We start from the raw sequence: 26,981 nt of genomic DNA, 5'->3' as shown, positions 1-26,981 counted from the left end.
TGGGATCTGCTCCATAAGTATGTAAATGATGTGTGTTTGGTGGGCGAGGGGGCAACATGAGATCTCTGCAGGAGGTATCCTTAGACAGAGAGGGGGTGGGGGCTATCCCATGTTAGTCTGTGTGTGTATTGAATGAATGACTATTTTCGGCCCCCCCATCGTCCCCCCAGTAACAGTGGATGAAGTTCTCAGCACCCTATCTGCAGGCTAGTGCCCGTGCCGGAGGACCCTGGCTGAGCAGTGAGCACCATCGGTGCTGCTCTCAGGCTGGCGTAGCCAAGGCCAAGTTGGTGAAAAGAAAGAGAAAAAAGACTAGGTAAAGTTTGCGAACAGGCCAGACCCTATGTTGATACAGAGGGAGGAGTCAGTCCTTACACAGGCAGGCGTACAACATCAGTCACTGGCTGCCGTACTTTCCTCAAATAACTATATTTAAAGATGGCGTCCTTACCCACCGTTGCCTCACGGACATCCTCCGGGGTGTTAGTACCCTTGGCCAGCCATCCCTTCAGGGAATTGACCAAAAACGAACAATCACCGAGGCTCACCAACCTCAACACATGCTGTGCCCTCCCACCTCGAGCGTAAACACCGTTTCTAAAACTCTGAGGTGCGCAGAACCACTGCGTCTTGTGGTGTCTGCTCATCACGGAAAATAGAAAATAAAAGTTTTCATTAAAGAACTGGATCTCAAATACCCTCTCAGCATTGAGGTTCCCCTATGAAGCAGCCCCTTGGGTTTACCAGCCCCCGCACATTGACTGCTTTCCGCCTCCTTCGGTGTTTGTATTTCACGAATGGACAGCGCTGCCCTGTTTACTTCACATTTACAAACATTGATCCCCGGGTGAACGTGGCGTCGATACCAATAATGCAGGAACATAAACGCTTTTGTTAAGAACGAAAACAATACTGCAAGGCAGAAGAAAAGGGTGTTCCTTACGGGGAGACATCTGATTCTATTCACAGATAATTAAAGAGGGGCAAACCAACAGACCTTAGCGCTGCTTATAGTAGGGCAGCAGAGTAAAGCAAGCAGACGCAGAAGTCCACTTCGGCCAGTGTCGGCAAAAGTGAAAGCGTTTCCCTTGCAGGAGCGAGCAGCGCCAGGAGCGATAATTGCTAACACATGGCGCCAAAGCTTGCTCCCGCAAGGGAATTGCCAAACGTGCATGTGTTGCCATTAAAAGCAATGCAACACGTGCATATTTTTGCCTGCAAAGCTGTGCCGATTGTAAAAGGTCTTTTTCCTAAGCAGCGCTTGCGTGCTGCGTAGGCAAGACCTAAAAAACTGGATGTTTGTTAACTCAAGCGCTGTGCTCAATGCAATCGGTCTTGCATACACCTTGACCTTTATGCATTGTAAATGACTGCCTTTATTTATGTGACTTTGTACTTACAGTTGTTACTTTCAGGTTTTCAAAACACTTAAATAAAAGGCATTGTAATTTTCAATGCCAATAGCTCAAAATCTTGCAAATGCGAAACCTGTTGCATTGCAAACGCTTGTTGCTTATTGGTAGTTGGTCATTTCAGGGACAATACACAAAGGCATTTAAGAGCATGAGCCTGATGCCGTTCTCTTTCAGCACTGTGTTCACTGACTGGACGAGGATGGTGAGACACACTTGCTATCAGGGACATAGAGGCCCTCATTCCATTGGGCTTGTGCTTTTCTTTTGTGATACCAATAGTGAGTGGTGCGATATTCATACTGTGCCCCACACCTTTTGGAATGTGTGATTTTCCCCACTCAAATGCTGCTGTATTTCCCCTGGCAAAAATTTGGGAGGGGAAAAAGTTTGGGATTTTACACACAAGTTGTAATCTCCGTTTGGGTGCAAACTCCTGTCTGCACCTGAATCGAGATTAACAGGCCTGATGTGCTTTTAGCACTTTTTGGAAAAGTTATTTTCTAGAGGTTCATGTGAAATGTAGTACATGGTTTGTATTAGATACTTTACATTAGAAATTAGAACAATTGGGTGATTAAGGTCTCCCCACCTCAAGCATTCAACATATATCACAGCATTTCATATCCCTCTATTATGTTTTTTGAGTCATCAATCGAACAGCCTTTTATTGTACAATAATTATGTTAATACATGTAGTGTTTCTTTTATTTCGTCACCTTTTTCCGATGATTTTATTTACTGAACTTCAGATGAAACAATAAATTGAAAGAGCTACCAATGTGATGAATTCTGTCTCAGGCAGAAGTTCTAAATCCTTTGTCTATTTAATGACAAGTCTCAATTTCTCTCCTTATACATCTATGCATGTAGTGTATAGTATACCCCTGCCACATATCATCATAGACACTCTTTCTAGTCCTGGACTTTTAACCTTCACATTGTTCATATCAGGTGTAATAAAAGGAAGCTAACCAAAACTACAACACCCATAATGCCCTAAATTGTCACGTGAACGCTAAGTACTTGTCAACGAGCACAAGTTGTGTTTATTTGCAATGCTGTGCATGTAGAGGGGATTGCACGACTGACTTGATTACTCTGTACTGATTCTGTACTGAATTAATGTGTCACAGTAAATGAATGATTAGCCTGACAGCCCTCTACTATAACCTCTCGCCAGTCTCCTCATACACACATCATGTGCTCACACATTGCATGTTCTTCCTTTAAATTGAAGGTGGTCAAAGTCTGGGATTTTGAAAGTGGAAGGCAAGTGTTTGAGTTCAGCGACGCCCACGGGGATGCTGGAATAACCTGCATGACCTTTGACCTAAGTGGAAGAAGGTATGTATATGCTGTTCTGGTGCTGATTCGTTAACAAATGTATGTTTATCTGGACGCAGCGCTGTTGAAGTCCCTGTCGTCTTTCAGTAGTACAAATGTAAGCCGTACAATAAAACAATTTCGTAATTATAATGCCAATTAAGATATTATTTGAAATATTGAAATAATAAAACAATTCAAGAGATTCCTATGCAAAATAGCAATTCCAAATGTCTAAGAGAAGGCAATATCCGAAAGATGTATAAAGACAGCCACAAAAGTAATTGATTATTGCAAGCTCGTATAAAAACGGTCACGGTTTAAACTATAATACATATAAATAAATAAAAGCGGTTCCTCACCTTCATGTACAAGAAACGAATTTATGCATTAAGGAACATGCAGTAAATGGATAACAGCGTTGCGGCAAATTTCATGAAGATTATATTCATTTGGTCTTCGTGCAGGCGGTCTTTGTGGACTGAGCTAAAACTGCATCAGTTGACCTTTAAACACACAACCTACAAACTAATTAAACAACATTGGTCAGATTTCATCAAGGTCAAGTGAAAATAATGTTAGGATAAAAACAAATATTAATTTAGTAAGAGCAATTAAATCCCTTCTTGAGCAGGAAGGCAATTCAAAATACCAGGAAGTAGGCAGTGCCATGGACACCAAACACCTGCCTGCAATAAGCGTGTATAGGATGAAAAATAGTATATTACAAATCACATTAATTAATGAACATGGAATAACTGAGTTATATGATACAATGCGTGCTAATACCACTGGGTCTTCATAGTCATATAGAGGATAAAACCTTGTTGAAGGAAGTACTTACGCAGTTTAGCGATTATTAGGAAAAGAATCCTATTCAAAGCTCTGCTTATTTGCTATAGGATAATCACTCAGAAAGCCCCTGACTATCTGAAGGACCTAGCCATCCCTTATATGCCCAATAGAGCACTCCGCTCCTTGGGCATGGGTCTTTTGAAAGTACCTCGTATAAAGAGGGCCAGAATGGGTGGACGCTCCTTCCGTGTGTTAGCAGCCAATCAATGGAATGCCCTTCCCATAGCAATTAGAATGGCCAGGACCGAAACTATTTTCAGGAAGCTGTTAAAAACACATTTGTTCACTCTGTAGATCTGTCTCTACCACTCTCTGTCTCCATCTCCTCAGCGCGGGGACACGCCGGGACGGCGTCACCAAGCGCTTTATAAGCCCCTTTATTATTATTATTATTCTGAGAACGTGTGTATGCTGTTTTTACATGTACACAGTGCAGAAGCGCGGTGTCGGTGGCTTCTTCCTGTCCTAAATTGTGAGCTGATGGCGCCATCTAGAGGCGCGCTGTCAGATCCGCAGCCTTGGTTTGTTAGATGAACCTAAAAATAATGCTTTTGCGGGACATTTGATTTCAGCATCTTGAAAATCACTCTTAGAAGATCACGCAAAAAAAAAAACAACCCTGTAACACAAATTCAAAAGACAAAAAGAAGCATTAGAATATGACATGACACAATTTCTGGAGGACTGGTTTCGCTCCTGGGTCACAAGTGGGTCTTGTTGCCTTGGTGTCTGGGTTTGTGGTGAGGGGGCTCAAGGACCCCTGGCTCAGTGCACCCCCTCGCCCACCGGGGCCCCAGCGTGACCCTTGATTGCTGGGATCCTAAACTTCCGTGACAGAGATGTGATCCTCAGAGAGGCCCCTGGGCAACCTGAGCTCAATTTCCAAAATGCACATATTATGCTATTTCCTGACTAAAGAAGGACTGTGCAGCAGCTGTGTTGCTCCTTTACAGAGAGGACAAGCAAAAGCTTCAGGCATTGATTCTTCAATATATGCTCCTCTTCCCTGCAAAACTTAAGGTCCTCTTCAACTCTAAGTCCTTTTTCTTCGATCGCTCAATAAACAGACCACGCTGGTGTCTTTAGCGTAAAAGGCCATTTATTAGGACCAGGCTGCACAACATATCAATATGAAATAACAGCAACAACAACAAACAAACCCCCAACAACAACTCTTCATTCCTTCCATCTCTTCACCCACTCCGAACTCACTTCTCCTACCACTCCATGAGCCGTTCCGTTCCTCATCCATTTCCACAGATCTCCTAGCATCCTCCCGGTATCACCTGGCATTCCACTCATGCCTCCAGCTCCCCCATCATTCCCTCTTCCCCCCGAGGAACGGGTGCGCCCGCAATTGACTCCCCCACCCTTCCAAAGTATCTCCAACCCTGCAGCGCGTCCTAAACTGGCACGCTCCGCCAACCCTACTCCCGAACCCTAGTAACTGCAGGGTGGGTGGGCGGCCTTTTCTAATTAAGCCCTCCCAAATGTGCCGAGAATGCAGGAAGAGGAAGATCCCTTCCTCCCCTCCATTCTTATACCCACCCCCTAAACCATCTACCCCTTAACCCTGCCTGGTCCCTCCCTGCGCGAATGACCCCGGGGGAAGACTGGTCTGCGACAGTGCTTCCACCGGGGCCCACCATCGCGCAATAAACAGACCACACTGGTGTCTTAAGCATAAAAGGCCATTTATTAGGACCAGGCTGCACAACATAATCAATATCAAATACCAGCAACAACAATAAACAAATCCCCAACAAAAACTCTTCATTCCTTCCATCTCTTCACCCACTCCGAACTCACTTCTCTGACCACTCCATGACCCGTTCCGTTCCTCATCCATTTACACAGATCTCCTAGCATCCTCCCCTGTATCACCTGGCAAACACAAAGAAAAATGAAAACCAGACTTATCGAATATAAGAGCAATATAAGGTTGAAAAACCTCAAATCAACAGTGGCAACACATTTTAATGAAGCCAAACACAACCCGTCCCAATTAAAATTCTGCATACTGGAAATTGTAACTATTCAGCCAGGAAGAGATAACAACAATCACTTACTGAGAAGGGAGACATTTTGGATGAACTTTTTATGTACCCTATACCCAAAGGGATTAAATGAACGGATGGAACTTAGTTGCTATCTATAAATTGAGACATTATGCAAATATGTGGATTGTCATAAGTCCGTTATACACCTTTTAAATGATTTACGACATTTAATGACTCCAAGGATAATTCATGATATTTGATGATGATGTTTGATGATGTGTACAGTATTGTCCTAACATCACTGTTTTAATATCACGTTCACATTTCCCCCAGACCAACATGAAATGTACATTGATTTTAGCATGCATTGTTTATTCACACGTTGTTTATTCACACAGTGTTTATTCATATCTGATTACACTTACAGACTTATACTACAGGTACAAGCATATGCAGGCAAGTACATAACAACACAGTCCACACTATATACTCGCCGAGTTTAAGACATATGACAGGTATAGTCCGTTCTTAGTGTTTACGCGCTCACACACCACGTGATCAGACCACGGAGCACATAAAGACAATCATAGGTAGAGCGTCGCACGCCGTAACTAACGGAGAGAGACTGCCTCGTCACGGGTCTTGACACATATACGGTAAGATAGGGTAATATTTAGCAACAACGGTAATCTTTTGCCGAGTTTTGAAAACTCGGTTATGAATATTTCTCACATGGTAGTTACACGTAGGTCTATGTTTGTTGTTTACAGTATCGGGTACGAGAAATCGCAAGAATCGCCCAAGGTCAGTGCACGATATAGATTTATGGATAGTTGAACATTTGAGTGTAAAAATTACATTATTTGCGGAGTATAATGCATGATGCGTATAACGAGGTTCACCACACCTGAGGTTCTACATGGAGGGATATGAGGTTTAATGTAGTCTGACATAACAACTACAGAGAATACACATCTATGCATGTAGAGGGGTTACGTGATAAAAATGAATTAAGCTGTTTAAAGAAGCTATTACTTGTTTTTGTACCTACATATGATTTGATGTAATATTTCGGGAAAAAGTCCCCTGAGGAAGAGCAGTTAGCTCGAAATGCATCAGGCATTCATGAGTGAAAAATGAAATGAATTTTGAAAGTTATGATGATTGAATAATGACGTACCTATGAAAATTAAAAGACAACAGAGCATAAAAAATATGTGAACACATTTATTTGAAAAGTGTATGAACTGAGTCGTTTTGAGTGCTTATGTGACTGTGAATCTTGGAGTCAAGAAACACACATCAGTATCACCTGGCATTCCACTCATGCCTCTAGCTCCCCCCAACATTCACTCTCCCCCCGAGGGATGGGTGCGCTCGCTATTGACTCCCCCGCCCCTCCAAAGTATCGCCAACCAGGGAGCCCCCTTTAGGGCAGTTATCTCCCCCCCTCCCGTCCCCCCGGGACCCAAACAGTGCATCTTTCGCTCCCACCTACTTAGGCATTCCTGTGACACCAAATCGCCGCGTTCCACAACTTGTTGACCACGTCTCTCATCTCCATCATGTAATAGGCGTTCCCCAGTCTTGAAAGATGCACACCGTTATCCCTAAACAGTAGTGGTTCCTCCATTTGCAGTCAAGTGTGAGCAATTACTTGGATGTCCTTCTCCCCACAAAAAACTTGCATCGCCCTATTGAGCTTCCTTTGTGCTTTTTCCACAGCCCTGTGTTTGATTGCCCCCCTCCATACTCTTCGAGGAACAAGTTCAGTCCAGGCTATGCATGTCCCAGCTAACCTGTGGTTCAACACCTCCAAGTCTCTCTGCATCAGCTGTAAGAGCGCCAAACCCGACAGCTGAATCAAATCTTTCTCTCCCAAATGGATTATCAACAGATCAAGGCATCCTTTCTGAGGGAACATCTTCGCAAGCCAGGGCAATAGTGCCCCCAATAGCATCCCCCCTTTTCCCCACCAGTGTACCTCATGATGTTGTCCTTTGAGTTCCAGGTTACGGCTCTACACCTGTTGCTCTGCATACTTGGAGGCCCAATGGACGAACGAATGCCCCACAATCCAAGTGACCGTCTTGGCCCCCGGTCGACCCACGCAACCTACGGGAGAAAAAGGTGTTAGTAACACAGCTTGAAATGTTCCACACCAATCCCACCATGCCTAGCTGTACCCCGCCAAATCCCCTCATTTACGAACATACCGCTCACAGCACCTAGATTTCCACCTTCCAATCTGCCGAATATAATCACATCCTTCGTAGGGTCAAAACCAAAAAAACAAACAACAATAGAACGCTACTCCTGCCAATTTTCCAGAAATCGTTGCAGACGTCAGCCCCTTGTCAATACAATGCAATACAAACTGCAACACTCCTTGTTCCATGGTTGAGCGATCTCTCCAAGCAAAATCCCCACGCCATCCCATAAAGGATCAAAACTCCGCCCACGCCAGTCTTTAGGTTCGTCTTGTAGTAGCAGCAATAGAGTTTTCAACCAGGCCTATTACCCTCACTCCCCAAAGGCCCAGATGCCGTCCGGCAGCTTGGTCTTGAACAGATTCGCTCCTGGTGCCAATCGCTGGAACCGCTGCCACTGCAAACTAGACAAAGTATCCGCAATGTCATTATTCGCTCCAGGGACATGCTTGGCTCTAAAGACCACATTAAATCTCAGACATTTCAGCATGAAACTGCGCAACAAATGCAGCACTCTCAGATCCCTTGCCCTCTGTCGGTTGACCAACTCGACCACGGTCATGTTGTTCACATGGAACAGCCCTGACATGTTCTGAAACTCAGGTCCCCACACCTCCAGCACCACCAATAAAGGGGAAAAATTCCAGAAACGCAATGCTCCTACCCTGCTTCACCCAATGAGCCGGCCAGTCTTCTGCGCACCACCTGCCATCCCAGAATATCCCAAAACCAGCTGCCCCGGCTGGTTTTGGGATCCATGTTAAATTTGCACTTGCCAAACCATCCTTTTGTCCTCAAAATCCAGGGACACCCCATTGAAATCTGTCAAGAACGTCAGCCATGTACTCAAGTCCGCCCGGACCCCCATGGAAATCCGGACCCTGTGATGCGGGAGAACTACCCCCGACATGACCATACCGAGCCGTCTGCAGAACGTCTGTCCAGCCCTCACCACTCTGCACGCGAAGTTCAGGAAACCCAGTGGTAGTTGCACCACCCTCAATGCGATCCTCTTCTCCCCGGTCGCCCACAAGAGGCACGCCTGTATCTCCATCACTTTAGCAGCAGGGAGCCGAGCTATCCAATGAATAGAATCCAGCTCAATGCCCAGGAATTTCAGTCTGCAGCTAGGCCCAGCTGTCTTTTCTGCCGCCAAGGGGACTCCGAAACGCTGCAACATTTCCTGGAACTGTGACAGGGCCCTGCCACAATCCCCAGAGTCTGCCTTCTCTAGAAAAAGGAAGTCGTCCAAATAGTGATTAATGTCCCGATGCCCGCTGATCTGTGTAAAAGCCCACTACAAGATTGTACTAAACAGTTCGAACAGCGCGCAGGAAATTGCGCATCCCATGGGCAAAACCTTGTCCACATCGATGGCCCCTGTAAACTGCATCCCTAGCAGAGAGAAATCTGTGGAGTGTATAGGCAGCAGGCGGAAAGCAGACTACATCACATTTTGCCAGTTCCACCCCCGACCCACACATCCTCAATAGGCGGATTGCATCATCCACCGACGCATAGAGCACCCTTGAGTCAGCTTCTGCGATGAAATCATTTACAGACTGCCCTTCCGGCCACGAGAGGTGATGGATCATGTGAAACTCGCCCTTCTCCTTCTTAGTCACCACACCCAATCGGGAGATGTCTTCAGCTGGCCAGTCGCGAAACAGGCCCGCTATCCAGCCTTCGTCTACCTCCTTCTGCAATTTGGCCGCCACCACCCCCGGCAACTCCTTGGCTGATTTCAGATTGTCCGCCCATCTCCGCACTCTAGGTCCCTGATAGCCCACTCGAAAGCCCTCCATGAAACCCCACTGAATCTTCAAAGCCGCCTCCCTGTCCGGGTAACACGAGAGCCACTGGGCCATCGTCTCCCCCTTAACCAGTGTAGGTCCTCTTCTGTCCAGTCTGTCCCCTTCCCTTCATGTTTCGCCACTGCTCAGATGGTGTGACCACACTTGGAGCACACTTGGAGCACTCATGCTTGAACTTGCACGGGTACCGGGAGCAGTAGCCCCTGTTGTAGCTCCAAAATGCACCGGTGTTGTTGCCACCCGGCTTGGCGGACTGACCTGTGGTTCCTGTACCGGCGGAACACCCCCCACCCCCCCCACTATGGGCAGGACATGTCTGAAAGGACCGGTAAGTAACCGGCAAACCACTAGCCACGTGAGTAGACGCCGATGAGTGCGTGGATGCCATCCACTGCATCCACAGCTCCTGATCAACCTCCCCCAGTGCTTGACTGGGTCCACACTAACTCGGGCCCTGAACTCTTCTTCGTAGCTCAGCCAAGCAAACCCCCCAAATTGCATCTGGGCTTTTCTAATGATGTCCATGTACTTCAGTAGCGATATGGCCCTATCCAGGTGCTTCTCACAATAAATGCTAGCATAAATGAGAAATGCTGACGTCCAGTTTTCCATGTTCACCGGAACCCTGGGCCTTCGAGTCAGCTCCCATTCCTCCTCCTTAGAACTCTCTTTCGCCTGCACCTCCCTGTGTAACAATTCAAACACGTCCACATACTCATGTTTCCAGATTCTTTTCTTTATCTTCTAGGACAGATGGGAACTCAGGGGCAACTTTTTATGGTGCTTGTCCTCAGTTTTCTCCCCCTTGTCATCCTTCCCGTCCGCCTTGTCCGTCTGAACCCCCGCCGTGGCTACCATCTTCACCTCCTCTGCTTTGTCAGCCACTTTAGGGTTGTCCTTTGCCAACCCCGCACCATTCCTCATGGACCCGTCCCCCACACCCACCGACCAGCAAGCCTTCTTCCTACCTCCTTTAGGCCCACCATCCCAAACAGCCCACCATGCCACCTCACCTGACAGTGACAAGTGCGCCTCTCCGGACCGCCTTCTGGTGGACTTGTGTGTCTCCGATGTCGCCTTGGCCTTCGTTGGCTTAGAAACCTGCAAAACACCAATGCCACTGTTGCTCTTCGCTTCCCGTCCTGTCATCATCATCCCTCACCTCCCCGTCTTCCAGCTCTTCTCTCATCATCAGAATCCAACACCACCTCAGGCTCCACATCCACAGGTGCCCACAACACCTCTCTCACTGCTCTCTTCACACTCTTACTCTTCTTGGCACTCAACACCCCCCGCTCGCCACACACAAAGCCATTGCCCGCTCCCAGCGCTGGAGGGATGACTGCCGCGGACCTCCCTGCTGCTTCAAGCTGGCGTCCTGAGGCCGTCTTGCGCCCCGCCGAGCCACTCCGCACTCTACTGACCTCCGCATGTTTGGAACCCCCCCTGCCCCCCAGGTCGCTCCAACCTGGGTGGGCCCTGGCACCATCGGGCCTCAAAGCCGTATTGGCTGTCCCTACCTTGTGCTGCGGCCCCTTGCTGCTGCCACCACTCCCCCATCTGGCCCTGTCTGCCCTGTCCTGCTCCTCCTGGTCAGCCTAACTTTCTTCCTCCGATGTGGGTGTAGGGGGCCCCTCCACCTCATCCTCCCAAATCGCCCCCACCCTGGTGGCATTCTGCTCAGCCCACCCTGCCATAATGCACCGGGGCCAGCACCTGAGCAGGTGCCCCCTTACACCCCCATCCATGCCCTCCACTCCACAGGTCCCTACTATGCACCCTACAGGCCCTGGCGTGCCCACTCTTGACCCCCTAGAGAGGTCAATTGGAGCATCCTCCCCTTGCCCCACTCCCTCATCCCGAATCACCTCGTCCCCCCAGACAACTGGAGCCTCCATACAATGTCCACTGTGCCCCCGCCCCCTCCCCAAAGTCGCCCAAGCACTGGTGAACCACAACCGCAGCCGAGACAAGCGAGGGTCCCTTAGCCTCCCCCCTCTCCGTGTGCTCACGCTCCAAATTCCCTGTCAGCAGCTCCCCAGTGGGTACCGGCACTCCCACGGGCCCCCGCCCCATGCCCTCTGAATTCCAGCTGGGGGAATTCAAACCGCGGAGGCAGGCTCTTATGCCGGCCTCCGTGCGCAATCTCCTTTTTGACCGCACCCCTCGCCCCACCCGGCGCGCCTCTTCCCTGCGGCAGCGGCTCATCCAGGCAAGAAACAACTTCTCCGCAGAGGCCGCCCGTGGGAAACGCAACAGTCCCACCCACGCTTCCCCCAAAACACCAGGCCGGAGGAGATCCACCCCCCGGGTCGGCCCAGCAGCCACAAGACCTCCCTTACCTCCTCCGCCAAGACTTCCGCCATATTCAGCCGCAAACTCTTCCCCTCAGACTCGGAACCTACGGCCAGTGGCTCTGCATGTACCGCACAGCAAGTACTGCAATCCCTGCCAAAAAACCGCCCCAAAAACTGCCTCAGACTCCCTAACTCTCCTGAATAACCTGAGCTAACCCTTTTCTAACTAAGTCCTCCCAATGGTGCTGAGAATTCAGGAAGAGGAACATCCCTTCCTCCCCTGCATTCTTATACCCACCCCCTAACCCCACCCCTTGACCCTGCCTGGTCCTTCCCTGTGCGAACGACCCCGGGGGAAGACTAGCCTGCGGCTGTGCTTCCCCCGCGTCCCACCAGACTCATGAGCAGGCATGGGAATGTGTTCAGGAAAGGCATTACCCGCATGCCCATTCGGACCGACTAGATCCCAGTAGCGGACGATGCAGAGGTGCTGCAGGGCACCTCCCGAGGCCTCAGTGGGTGCAGCGGACCTATTCCTACAAGCTTCACGATCGTGACAGCAGCTAGAGGGATTGTTCAGGCACAGAGTCAGAACCCTCTACGTCCAAGGCAGCGGGGCCTGAGGGCTGTCTGGGCGGGGCCTCACCAGCATATCTACATGACAGGGAGGCCTCTCAGACTGACTACACTGCTTCAGAGACTATATGAGCTCCGGCTGTACCCCACGAAGAATGGGATAAACTCTTGGTAATTGTATTGTGCATCTTTCTTAGCCTTCTCCTGCACAGTGTCCTTTAAGATAGGAGCCTGTTGAGCTTCCTGCACTCACCATATGCTTCATTTTCTGCTTTTCATTTCTTTCTTTTTTTTTTTTTACCACCGTTGAGGTACAGTTTGGGTGACAGATGCTTCAGTGGTGGAAGTATGGAGTGGGGAGGTCTAGGGAAATCAAAGGGAATGGTTTGTTGTTTGGGAAGTTGTTGTAGACTTGTATTGTATTTACCACCGAATTATTTTGTGCCTGCACCGCACTTCACATGTGACTCACTCAGTCTCGCACCGCCTACACACATTTATGTGTCTTTTTTCTCTACACCGAGTCACCCCTAGGTTCTGTTTCAACTGCTCATCTGCGACCACCATGCCCTCATTTAAATTGATGTCATGGGCTGTGAATGGCCTCTTGGACCGCATTAGGCGCACAGCTGTCCTGAGATTTGCCAAACTCTTCTACCACTCGGTTCCCATCCTTCTGGAGCCTCACCTGTTAGGCTCCCATTGTCCCTTTCTTCTGAGGTATGGGCAGGACAGAGTACTTCATGTGGGGGTCAGTTAAGGTTCACTGGGTGTGGCTATTCTGCTTCATGCTTCCCATTGATGGTCTGCAACTTGTAGATTGATCCTCTAGCGTGTTGTGTGGCATTGGAGGGTCTTCTAGAGTGCAGTCAATACAATTCCATCACCATTTACTTACCTAATCAAGCACCAGCGGGGACGTTTTCATTCTTGTCTACCCTGATTGGAGGTCTGCCAATGGGTGTCTCCATCATTGGTGGTGACTTTGAGGTGGTGTGTAATCCTGAACTTGATGCATATGGTAGCCTTACTCAGGTACGTGACTCCTGCTGTGTCAACTCTCAGCTTGGATGGATGCGTTGGGTCTCTGCAACATTTGGAGGGTTTAGCATCTGCAGGATTGGGTATATACCCACATTTCGGCCGTGCACAAAACCGACTCTCGCATTGATCTCTACCTACTGCTGGCAACAGTGTGTGCCAGGTAGACTGCGTGGCCATACTACCGAGAGGGATATCGGCTCATGCTCCCCTGGCCAGGACCTTAGGTGCTGCTGATCGGGCCATAATTCCTGTGTGGCGCCTTAATGCCTGGTACCTCACGGACCCTCAGTTTGAGGTTTCCCTGGCACTCGAGATAGAGGCATACTTTGAAATTAACCAGGGATCAGTTACCTCGGCTACCACCCTCTGAGAGGCTGGTAAGGCAGTGTTGCGGGGCATGGCAAAGGGCTTGTGCACAGGGACAAGCAAGATAAAGTTGCACAAATTGCGTCCCAAGACCCAGATTCTCGGACTGGAGCACTTGGGACATGGCCCTCATGCTCCAAATCATGTATTGTGGCTTTCAATGGCCCGGGAACAGCTACGGTATATAACCCTTAAGGACGTCTGCCAGTGCTGGCAAGAACACATAACATCTATGAACATGGCTGTGAATTAGAGGAGCCCATCACTGTGGAGGAGATTTCCTCTGCTCTATCTAACACTCCAGCGGCAAGAAGCCCAGGCCAGATGGCTTCCCTTTTGTTTCCTACCGACATGTTTTGTACTGAGTTGACCCCTTTTTTGCTTAAACATTATACTGAAGTGGCAAAAGAGGGTGCATTCCCCTCCGAGTTAGACCTTGCCACAATAGTAGTATACCCAAACTGGGACACCCCTCTTAGAAATACTCCTCATATAGGTCTAAATCTTTGATTATCATATAACAAACCGGGGTGAAAGGGTCTCAGGGAAGTTCAAAGACTCAATCAGGCTACATCCCCTCCTAACTAACATGAAATACTGACAAAACCTGAGAGTCTGAAAAGAACTAAAGGTGTTCTGACAAGTGAAAAACCAGTGCCCAGTACTAGGTAGCAAAGGAAGAATCCCTGTAAACTATTGAGCAAGAGTGCATACGCCAACGCACATAGTCACCAGCAACTGTAGGTGTATCCCAAAATATAAAGATGGATTCCCATCAAAGTCTTGTAAATGATCAATTCTATCATTTGGTTATCCAAAGGTAGGGATGGTAAGTCTCTAGATCATTGAGACACAGTCCAAACCCTCCATGAGAGATAGCCCTCTAAAGCTGCTCGAAGACCATATGTTTGATCAGGAATTGGGAACTAGTGCAGTGCAGAAAGGAGTGAGTGAAATTAAAATGAATAGAAAAAGGCAGCGAAATAAACTTTAATAACTGCCAGTGTCTTTCAGATTAAAACCAAGAACAGCGCAATTATAGCAGTTCCAACAAATAGCTGCTGAGGGGCCGACATGTTTCAGCTAAACGGGTATAAATTCCTAAGGCTTTCTTCAGGGCCTCTGTTCTAAATAAATCTTGCGACTGCAAAATGTGATATATTTATAAACACAACTTATAAGTGAAAAAGTGAGAAACCATAAAGGATATACACAACTATTCCTCCATGTTACTTGGTGTGTTGTTCACCTACAAGAATAAATGGTAACATCAGTGCATTGGACAAAGCAAACTTTGATTAACAACGAAGTTTAAGCTGTATGCTAAAATCCTGGCTAACTGGCTCTACCTACCTTGCCACACTTGATCTATCGCAGCCAATGCCGGTTGCAGCACATGACAGTGCATCCATAGGGTTCAGGTGGCACTCTTCCGGTTGGGTGCATTCCATCCCCAAGTTGCACTGCTTCTTCTAGATTTTGAGAAGGCGTTTGACACAGTGGATTGGTCTTTTCTTGAGGCTGTCATTTAGCGTGCTGGACTCAGAACATACATTGGAGCTCTCTACCATCAGCCTTATGCCCAGATAAGGGTCAACGGCTCATTGTCGGATCGTTTCCCTATCCAGTGAGGTACGCGTCTGGGTTGTCCTTTGTCCCTGTCCCTGTTACTGTTCGCCCTGCGATTCTGCCCTCGGGAAACCTCATCCACTGTGATGCTCAGCTCAGTGGGTGGTTGTGGGATGGAGGTCCAGAGGATAGAAGCGCTCTCTATGCTGATGACGTTCTGTTGTTTCTGATACACCCCCACACCTCAGGGCCTCCATGTTTCAAACACTTTACCTTATTCAGAAAGGTCTCTGGCCTTCATGTAAACACTTCCAAGTTTTTACTGATTCCGATTGGGGGAGATTCCAGCACTCATATGTGGCAAACCAGCATCCTGGGCGACGCCTCGCCTTAAAATACCTGGGATTTCATATCTCCCTGCTTCCTGACCTCATGCAACACCTCAATTTAGCCCCATTGGAGTCCAAAATGAAAAGTGATATCCAGAAGTGGCCACACCTTCCCCTGGATGTGATGGGCCATGTTGCCCTTTTCAAAATGATGATTCTCCCCATTTTCTATATATATTCTAACATTTTCTGCTCCCAATCGCCCAAGTTGGTTTCACAAGCTCAACTCTACCATCCGTTATTTTCTTTGGTTGGGTGGTCGCTCCCGAATAGCATTTTCCAGTGGTCGAACAGTCTCCACATGACTATGGGCTGGAAATGGCGGACCTCAACTTTTATTACCTGGCCTCCCAATTGATCAACGGGCTTAGCAGTGGGTGGGATGATCCAAAGTACCAAGGGAACTCTCCTTTTAAAGTTTTGATCTCATTCTGGGCCTGCTGTATGGTGATCCCCTGCCCAGCTGCCTGCCTGATATCACTCATATTATTTCCTTTGCTGGTGCTCTGTAATGAGATTTATGGGTTTGAATCGTAAATTGACGGTGTTGACTCCCCTGTGGAAGAGGCGCTGTGTCCGCCACTCCGCTGATCTAGAGGGCTTTCATAAGTGGGATATGATTGGCATTACGGTCCTCAGAGATGTTTGGGTGGGAACATATTTTATTCTTTCGAGACTTACACAATCGTTATAAGCTTAATCACGCACAATTTCATAAATACCTGCACTTCGCTACGCATTGTTGACTGTCATTCTCCCAGACACTGAGATACTGGAATTCAGCTCCCTGGACACTAAGTTGCTAATGGGTCACATAGGCAGAGGTGCAATATCCCAGGTTTATAGATCACTTATTGTGAACGCTCCACATGGTTTCGACATGTTCCGTCTTTGCTGGGAGGTTTGGGTAGATGAACTTGATGAGGCTGATTGGGGGGAGGCCAATATTCCCCCGTGCATGTTGGCTATTTCCATGCGCCTTCGGCTGATTTAATTGAAGTATTTCCATTTGGCCTACATTACCTCAATACATTTACACCAGGCTGGCAAGATTCCTAATCTGTCTTGCTTTTGTTTTTCTGAGGCACCAGCCGATTTCTATCATGTTATCTGCGTATGCCTGGTCATATATATGACACATATGGGGTTTTGAAGCAAGTTCTTGATCTGTTGGGCATGGTTGACGAGGCGGGTGGCTCTCAGGTTGACCGCACTTTTGTGGCTGTTTCCACACTGGTGGCTAAGAGGGACATTGCTAGGTGATGGAACTTCCCCAATGCCCTGACCCTAGTGGAATGAAGGGCTTAAAAAATCAATTTTTGTTGCTCGAGGTTAACAACGTAAGTATGACAAACTATGAGGGAGATGGGGGGCATACTATGGATTGGGGATGTTATTGGTTCGTGGTGGTTATATTGGGTAAATATTGGGTAAATGCAATGCACTTGTATTCCTACCATATTTGGTGGTTTCAAAATTCATACAAAATGTGTTATAAAAAAGAAAACATGACACATATTACTGTCCGTCTCCAAGTTTTACTTAAAGTCCCAGTTTGATGGTGTTCCTGCTCGCCTTCACTACGTTTCAAAGTTATCTTTCTTTTTCAGATAAATGTAATGGTGAAGTGTGCATTAGGCAGTTTCTAAGGATGATACACTTTGATTTATGGTTGAAATCATATCAATCTTTATTTGGGTAAAACCATAAAAGAGCTTGTACATAAAATCAACAGTACCCTGTATCACAAAAATGTGTTTTCCCGTTAAAAATGATATATCTATACAGTATTTCAAACATATAAACACCTTCCTCAATGATTAGGACATGAAGTGCCTTATGAAGATGTAAACACAGGGAATTCAAATACATTCAATATTTCTCATTCATTCCATCTCACCAATTAAAACCACAAGGTGACATGCAAATATAAACAAAAAGTATGAAAGGGAAGCTCAAGATTGCCATAAGTACATCACCATTAAAGTACTTACTTCCCCACTAATGTCCTCATTCTTACAGCTGCAGAAATACATTTATGAACCACCATACAGCTATAGTCCATTTGTAAAAGCTGTAAATAAAACAGGGAAGGTCTTCATCTTCTTAAATTTATAGACCTAAACAGTGAAATTAAAAAAGATTTCCTGGGTACAGCATATAGTTTAAAAAAAAGAAAAAAAGTGTAGCGTGGACTGCAATGAGCACGGGTCACAGAGGCAAAATTCAAGGTCAGAGTCTAAATATACATTGCTATGGAACGAAACCAAAAAGTGGGCTATATTAAACTTGAACCTTATGAGATAAAATCTTTGACAGTGTTGAAATGGGAACAGGAGATAGGGTTCCAATGAGTCTCTGGTTACTAGTGGGTCCTAAACAGACACCCTCTTCTTTCCCGTCACTAAGCTTTCTATGCACCTTTTGCATATGGTTACAAAATCTTGTTTTAACTGGTAGTTAGGAACATTGTAAATGTAAATGTATAGGCATTTATATAGCGCGCTACTTACCCGGAGGGTCCCAAGGCGCTTCGACCGCTGCGAAACCCTTCCTGGCTTCCCTGAGAGATGGTCCCTTAATGGGTATCTCCAGGGTGAGACCAGGCATCCCCGGCGGTCTGGTGGGGCCGTTAGTGAAGATGAGGCAAGCTAATGCCCAGAGTTGCCGAGTGTGATCGCTGATCAGAGTGGGCACCGAGGCGAGAGAATTATCGAGTCCGCTGACCCTGGTCCAGAAACCTGCAGCGCCGGGAATCGAACCCTGGTCCCGGGCCGTCCTCTGCTCTCGGGTCTGCCGCCTCTAACCAGTGAGCCACACTACTTCACTTCATTGGTGTAGTGTCTTGCAAGTTAGAAATGATGGAACCTTTTGGCTCCAGATGGACTCATAGAACTGTGATGTAAGTGTTAGAGCAGAATGCACTGAAGGCTGGTTTAGAATGTAGAGTTTATAGTTACATGCAGACGAATAAGTAAGTTTAAAACTAAGCTCTGTATGTGGTGTAATCATTGGCGGGTACCCAGGCTGAGGAAGACGCTACAAGTGGTACTGTTTTCATGCTTGTAAAAGCAATCTGCTCTCCCTAACAATTGGCTCTTTGGCATATCACAGCCATGGTATATGTTGAGTGTTATCAAGGCGTAAGCAGTCGTTTATTATTTCCTGGTTTTGTAGAGTTTCATGTTTAGACCAGATTGAATGCTAGAGCTTAAGCGTGTCTAGCTTGATACGAATTTCCAAGTTCTGTAAGCCTAGCTCCATTTGAAGGAGAAATATTGGGAGAGTATTACGTAAAGACAAATACCTTCTCAGAAACACATTTCATTGACCTGTAAACTGGAAGTGTCACAATATCTCCAGACCCCAGCTCCATATGTCACAATAGAGCAACAGCATTCAATATAGATATTGATCACGTCACCCAGTGGTGTAGAGCCCTACTTCCCGGCAAATCTAAAATGGGCCTCTATGATTTGATCAAACTGAGCCTTTCGCATCTTTATTGGATGCAACCATGTGCCTTTACAGTCAAACTTTCTACCTAAATAGGTAACGGTTAGGACATAAAGACGTTTTTCACCATTGATATGGGCTGGCCTCAGGCTAGTGTGTGTATGCCCTACTACCATTACGTGTGATTTGGCAGTATTTGTCCTTGAGCCCAGTTCTCTAATGAATAAAACAAATCTATTCAACAACTCATGTAGGCCCACACCATTTCTCAACATTAAGATATTGTCATCTTCATAAAACAGGGCAGGGAGCTTCCTCAAACCTCAGCCGGGGTGTGTCTGTCTCCCCAATATTTAGGCAGGTATCTAAATTGTTGATGTATAAACAAAAAAGGAATGGTGCCAGCATGCACCCTTGCCTCACACCACGCTTCATTTTAATGGGAGCAGTACATTCCCCATTTGGCCCATACAGTATACATCCAGTCACTTTTTCATGCAACTGAGTAAAATATAATTAAACCAATGCACTGTCAACGCCTATTTCTAGCATTTTGTGCTATAATTTCATTCTATTCACCCAGTCAAAGGCTGAAGTGAGATCCATAAATGCTAGATGGAGACTGCCCTTCTTTGCCAACGTATACTTTCTAATAACAAGGTAAAGATTTAGACATTGGTCAACGGTGCCAAAGCCCTGTCTAAATCCATACTGCACATTGGAGAAGCAACCCTTTTCTGCCACTCAAGTTTCCACCAGATTCAAAAATCCCACCTATGACTTTACTTGTTCATCAATTAGGGAGACAGGGTGGTAGCATTGGGGGTCTGCTTTGTCACCCTTTTTAAATATAGTGCTATAATTGGAGTTTGACCATGATTTAGGTGGGGCATCGATAACAGCACTCCTCAACACATTGGTGAGTAGTGGCGCCCATAGGTTAATATTATCATTAAAGTGGTCAGCCGGTACTCTGTCAGGACCATGGGCCTTATTTCTGGCACTCTGTTCTATCTCGCATCTAACCTCTTTCAGAGTGAGAGGTGATAGCTCCAGACCGCCCCTGGAAGGTTTGGTTAATACAGTGTCAGGGTAACTATCGGATTTAACATGACTACCATAAACCCTGGAAAACTACTCACCCTATTCATGTGGTGGAACATTGACATCAATAGGGGTCTTATAATTGTCTCCAAAATAGGGGGCATTGACTGTTTTCTAAAAAAGGGTAACATAATTTCTTATACTAGCGTTGTGCAATTTTCTCCAGGCCTTATTCCTAATAGCTATCGCCCTGTGCAAAATTGCTTTTTTGTAATTCTGTCTACAAAGTCTCACCACCCCCTATCCCTAGGGACCTGTTTCAAGACAAGAATAAGATCTTGGTGAGCCTTTGAGCACTTTCCATCTAACCACCTTTGCGGCCTGGGCTCCCTCACCCTTTTCTCAGTTGTCAAAATGTCAATGACAGAATGGCAAACTTCAGCGAATGCCCGCAACATACACTTGGGGTACCGTTCACTATCCAAGGAGACCATTACCTCCTCCCTGCTTCTCGCTACAAGTTCTTCCAGCATAGCTCCTGGGTCCACCATAGCCCACTTGGGTAAAATGCTGTATTCCTTTTAAGTACTATTGGCATGGTGGCACAAGCACTCTGCTGCTTCTCATTGCCCGTATCTAAAGAAAGAGCTAGGGGTAATGATCACTCAGACAATTTTGCAATATTATAAAATCGATGGCCTTGGGCTTATATTGCTCAGAAAGCACAATGAAGCCTATGAGACTGCTCAAGCCTCTTCCAGTTTAAGTAACATATCATGTAGGGGAGAGGATGTGGTCTGTCGGCTAGACTGCCGACTATGGTGCTGGAAACCAGGGTTCGAGCCTTGGGGTCGCGTCCACACCCTCTGATTCTGGGCAAATCACTTAATTTCCTCGTTTCTGAATGTGTAAGTAAACAGTGCTCATGTAAAGCGCTCCAATACCTTCGGGTCGAGTTTGCGCTATATAAATATGCAACAAAAAAAAGCTGCAAGATCAATTGCAAGAAAAAGAGAATACTTGCTCAAAATGGGAATAAATCCTCAGTATTGCATCCCAACACCCCATAAACAGAACTTTTAGAAATTGGGCAGAGCCAACAAATGAAATCTACCCCAGATTAAAATAGAATCCATTTTGGGCTCACTTAAAATCTTGCTAAGAGTCTATTCAAGGGAAGTTGTTATATCTATATAACTAGAAATACACATTATTGTGATAAAAGTTAATAATAACAAGCATTTCCCTAGATTTATGCAAGAGGTTAATAATTTGAAAATAGGGGGAGTCAAGGTAGGTTTAATAAATCCTCCTATCTGAGGTAGTTGAGATCAAGGTTAACAACCCACCTCTATGGTGCCCCCTCTTGAATATGCAGCCAGGGTGTAAATAGAGAGAAACCCATCTATATGGACTGCTTCACAGGCCCAGGCCTCTTGTAGACAGATAATATTAACATCCTTACATAGTTCGGTCCACTCAACATTCTCCACCTTGTTAAGTGGGCCCGCCACGTTCCAAAAACAAACATTTAAAATGATATTTAATGTCTGTGGGTTGTACAACAGCATCTAGGGTTGACCCAGAGCAGATACCCGTGGCAGAGTTAGTGTTGTTGGCAGTCATCACACTTAAGGTCCATGCCACAGATTCGACCAGTTCGCAAGACGTAGCCCCATGATATCCCAGTGTCCAACAGCCAATCAATCTGTTCAAGGGGCCCAAAACAGTCGTATGTTGGTATCACACATGGTCTGCAGGCAGGGGTCTCATAAATAGGAAGGCACCCCCATGATACATCCATGAGACGAGAGTGCTGGAGTTTCTGGTGGTTGTTGCATCATAAACATGCCTATTTACTGTCACATTGTTCCACTTCCACCAACCACATTTAAATGGCATGCAGTTTTAAACGCACCCAGGCCCAGATACACTAAGGCTTTGTGTTGTCACAAAGGGATGCAAAGTGACCAAATGCAATGCATAGAAATTTACCTTCCATTTTTGCAATGCAAATGTACACTTTTCTCAGCTCCAAAAACACTTTGTGCTCTTTGTGTTACTTTTTGTCAAGGAGGTGTCACTGAGGCGTTACTTGGGTCGATCAGCGCAAACACCCATAGGTTTTGACGCAAAGTTTGAGCTACTCAGATAGCGAGACTGGTCTTTGCATACAAAGCGAATGCCTACTTGAAGCAGGCGTTAAAAAAGGAAAATGTTTTAATGTATTACCACTGAATTACCCAGCACACACCCAATCCATGGGATACTTATGCGTTCGTCTAGGAATCGAAATGTGTACTTTAAGGGTATGCTTCCAGTCCAAACCCCAAGCTAGAGAGTGTACACTCACAACTGCACCATGGTGCGAGGCTGTACATTGCACAGTGATGGTGGCAGCAGCAAGCCAATCTTTGTAGATAGAGCTCTGCACAGTTATTTTCCTGTGCACAACAAATTACATTTCTGCACTGCATGAAAAATACGTAAATTTGCCCCCGTGCCTTAATGCGACAAAAATACTTTCAATTACTCTGCATCTGGAAGTAAACCGGCATCTCTGTTACGTTTATCGCCTTTCTGAAACTTATTCACATTTTTTAAATGTAATGCATTTATTGATAATCTTTCTTCAGGTTGGTGAGTGGAGGGAGAGATGGATGTTTAAAAATATGGAACTATAACAATGGACATTGCTTGCACACTTTAAAAACTGGTACGTACAAGAAGTGCAGACACGCAGGTACAGTGTATGTTTGAAAGCATTTTTAATTTAAAACTGTGTTTTACTGGCGAGCTTGACAGAAGATTACAAAAATACTTCAAACAGATTCCATGTCCTGACTGAAAATTAATGAACACCTAAATTGGAAATCTTTCTTGTTCAACGCAAAACTAAAACACACTTAATGAACTATATTTTTGACTTAACATGTTATAGTTTATGTAAAATATGGTATTATCTGTATTAGAGTATACATAGACACAGCTTATTTTATTTTGCACATTTCCACAAATGGATAGAGATACACGTTTTGCACGTTTGTTGTCAATTTCAGTGCTTAATTTGAGCCGGGGGTTACCAGTGGGGGCCACCGACACTCATTTTTAGGTTTCGCCTAAGCGAAAGCTGCGCACTGCGCAGCTTTTTCGCACAGGCGAAAACCTTATGTTTACAGTAGAGTGGCTTGGGAATCCGCCCTCTGTTCCATTGGCTAGCTCCATAAATGGAGGCTAGCCATTGGAACAGAGATCTGTCTGTCATGGCCGGACCAGATTCGTGGGCGTTCCCGCGATTTCTTCCCTCTCCGCCCCTCTGTCCGCGTCATCTCGGCGGTGGGCGGGTTGTTTTTTTTTAGGTTTGTTTTGTTCATTCCAGGCCGACCGCCGCCGGAAGAAGTCCAGGTGAGTGCCCGTTCCTGCCCCCCCCTCCCGCTGACCGTGTGCCGTTCCCGCCCCCCCTCCCGATGTCCGTGCCTTTCCCGCACCCCTCCCGCTGTCCGTGCCTTTTCCTCCCCCCTCCCGCTGTCTGTGCCTTTCCCACCCCCCTCCCGCTGTCCGTGCCTTTCCCGCCCCCCTCCCGCTGTCCGTGCCTTTCCTGCCCTCCCTCCCGCTGTCCGTGCCTTTCCTTGTTTAATCTTTGTTGTTTTGCTAGCACTCTAATGAAAGACAACTCTGGCCTCTAGTGAGCCCTCGCCTCTCCTCACTCTCAACAATGGTAGTAAATAGTACATTACGTTCTCCACATTTACTCACATACTAGATAGAGGTGTTTCCTCTGCAAGATTAATACATCGTTGATGGTTATTGACACGTTACACGTGGAGTGTTTTGATTGGTATGTCTAAAAAATCTCACTTTCCCAACCATGCTCAGATTAAGTAGGGAAGTATACACCCAGCCGCAGCTATTTTAGCGTCACAGATGTAATGAGACTCAATAAGTATGGGCGGTTAGAAGACGTTTGTTCATCATCTACTGTACCGACTGTCCCACTGAAACACACTATTCTGTTGATTAACTCAAAATGGCTGCCGCCTAGAATTGGAATATGCAACGTTATCCCTAGTTTGCTGTCTTCCGCTAGTACACAAACCAACTAAAGCCGATTTTCCAGCTGAATCCGTGTGAGGGCTGGTATTACTTTAAGGCCACGGTAGGCAACAACTTTTTGGTAGTAGGAGAAAGGGCCATAAGAGGGCATCAAGTTGCAAGAAATGCCCACCAAAATGGTATTGTTGTTGGAGAAAAGAGAACACTGACTCAAAGTGCAACATATCATTTCTCCTGGGGCGGGGTGGGATCTGAAAATCATTGCACTTTTGCTTATATCTCTAGCCTTGTTATACTTCTATCATCTGTGCCCCTCCCGCTGTTCGTGTTCCCGCCCCCCTCCCGCTGTCCTTTCCCGCCCCCCCTCCCGCTGTCCGTGCCTGTCCCGCCCCCCCTCCCGCTGTCCGTGCCTTTCCCGCCCCCCCTCCCGCTGTCCGTGCCTTTCCCGCCCCCCTCCCGCTGTCCGTGCCTTTCCTGCCCTCCCTCCCGCTGTCCGTGCCTTTCCTTGTTTAATCTTTGTTGTTTTGCTAGCACTCTAATGAAAGACAACTCTGGCCTCTAGTGAGCCCTCGCCTCTCCCCACTCTCAACAATGGTAGTAAATAGTACATTACGTTCTCCACATTTAATCACATACTAGATAGAGGTGTTTCCTCTGCAAGATTAATACATCGTTGATGGTTATTGACACGTTACACGTGGAGTGTTTTGATAGGTATGTCTAAAAAATCTCACTTTCCCAACCATGCTCAGATTAAGTAGGGAAGTATACACCCAGCCGCAACTATTTTAGCGTCACAGATGTAATGAGACTCAATAAGTATGGGCGGTTAGAAGACGTTTGTTCATCATCTACTGTACCGACTGTCCCACTGAAACACACTATTCTGTTGATTAACTCAACATGGCTGCCGCCTAGAATTGGAATATGCAACGTTATCCCTAGTTTGCTGTCTTCCGCTAGTACACAAACCAACTAAAGCCGATTTTCCAGCTGAATCCGTGTGAGGGCTGGTATTACTTTAAGGCCACGGTAGGCAACAACTTTTTGGTAGTAGGAGAAAGGGCCATAAGAGGGCATCAAGTTGCAAGAAATGCCCCCCAAAATGGCCTTGTTGTTGGAGAAAAGAGAACACTGACTCAAAGTGCAACATACAATTTCTCCTGGGGCGGGGTGGGGCTCTGAAAATCATTGCACTTTTGCTTATATCTCTAGCCTTGTTATACTTCTATCATCTGTGCATGGCACATTAGAATCCATAAAAAAGTTATAAAATACTTTCAAAAAAGCTGTGAAGCTTTGAAATAGACTGGTGATATCTATATGCTTTTGTCACAATACGACTTTGGCCGAATGTCTTGTAAATAGCTGCCACTTGCCATGCATGAGTGCAGATTTGACATCTGCTTTCCTTATCAAGGATCCCGCATTGCTGCCTTTCTCAAGTTTTCAACCTCATCAAAGGAAGCATGAGACACAGCAAACGCCTCTATAGGTGCTGATGGAATGAGTACATTCTGGAGATGACCTAATGTGAATCATGTGGCTCTCCTGTTGAGTCTTCTTCGCGCTAGTTTCGGTAGAACACAATGAAGTGTTACAATAATAGGCTGTCAAAAGGGCACATAACACCTTAAGGTAAGTCCATAACCTATTTAATTTCTATCAGTGAGGCCAACAGAATAAAGAAACACGGATGCAGCAAACATATGTTTCTTATGGAAAAAAGACCATCTCCATCAAACATTCAAGAAACACATATCAATAAACCCAAAATGTATATTGTAGCGCTCCCTCTAGAAACAAATGTGGAAGTAAAAATAGAGGCCGCATTGCGTGTGGATACACAAGAGCTCCTTTGATTCTCTTATCACCAAGTTTCACTGGGCATCATAAGAAACTGATGATCCCTGACCCCAGTCCCGTGCTAATTAGGGAGCATTCCCAATTATGGCTGACAATGAGGTCACAAAAAAAGCAATGCACTATACTGCTCACAAGTTGTCTAATTCAGTCTGATTATGCATCATGCTCAGGAATAATTCTGCTATCGGTACCTGCATAGAGACATGTACAGTATCTCAGTGTGACACTTTTAACCTAGCAGAGGTGCATCTTATTTAAGACTTGTTGTAATTGTTTTCCACTCTACTGCGTCATCCTTCCATAGTTGAGGAAATATAATTATTTTTTCTTCATCTTGCGTCACATCTCATTATCAGGACCAATTCCCTTCCTGCCACTCTGTTCAGCTCATGGATCACTGTCCCCTTTGACTCACACCCTTTTTCAGACTCTTTTTTACCAGCTTGTAAGGCCTGCACTCTTTGACAGGGGAGAGAGAATCAGAGAAATCCCCTCCTCCAGGGAGCTCTGCATTGTGGCAAGAAGGTAAACATCAGTGAATTTCAGCCTCACTCCTAGCCACTGTACATACCGTCCTCTATGTGCTCCACCTGCATCTCCAGGTGCACCACTGATGAGATTATGCAGTCCCTAAACTCACAGTGTGACATCCTGTCAGCTATCAATCCCATCGTCAAGGAAACTACATTGGAAACTGTGATGGG

At 46.3% G+C, this 26,981-nt stretch overlaps 1 protein-coding gene across 1 annotated transcript in view; it reads left to right on the top strand.

The window, feature by feature from the left end:
• LOC147698535 (cilia- and flagella-associated protein 337-like) overlaps positions 1 to 26,981 on the top strand; it is a 554,785-nt gene that overhangs the window by 366,843 nt on the left and 160,961 nt on the right. Inside the window, exons 17-18 of the mRNA XM_086935138.1 lie at positions 2,653 to 2,759; positions 22,995 to 23,074. Coding sequence (XP_086791264.1) covers positions 2,653 to 2,759; positions 22,995 to 23,074 — 187 coding nt within the window. The remainder of the gene's footprint in view (positions 1 to 2,652; positions 2,760 to 22,994; positions 23,075 to 26,981) is intronic.

Source organism: Lissotriton vulgaris, chromosome 8, assembly GCF_964263255.1.
Source record: "Lissotriton vulgaris chromosome 8, aLisVul1.2, whole genome shotgun sequence".
Taxonomy (NCBI): domain Eukaryota; kingdom Metazoa; phylum Chordata; class Amphibia; order Caudata; family Salamandridae; genus Lissotriton; species Lissotriton vulgaris.
Note: the sequence above shows the minus strand (reverse complement) of the source record. Positions and strands in the feature narration are given on the sequence as shown.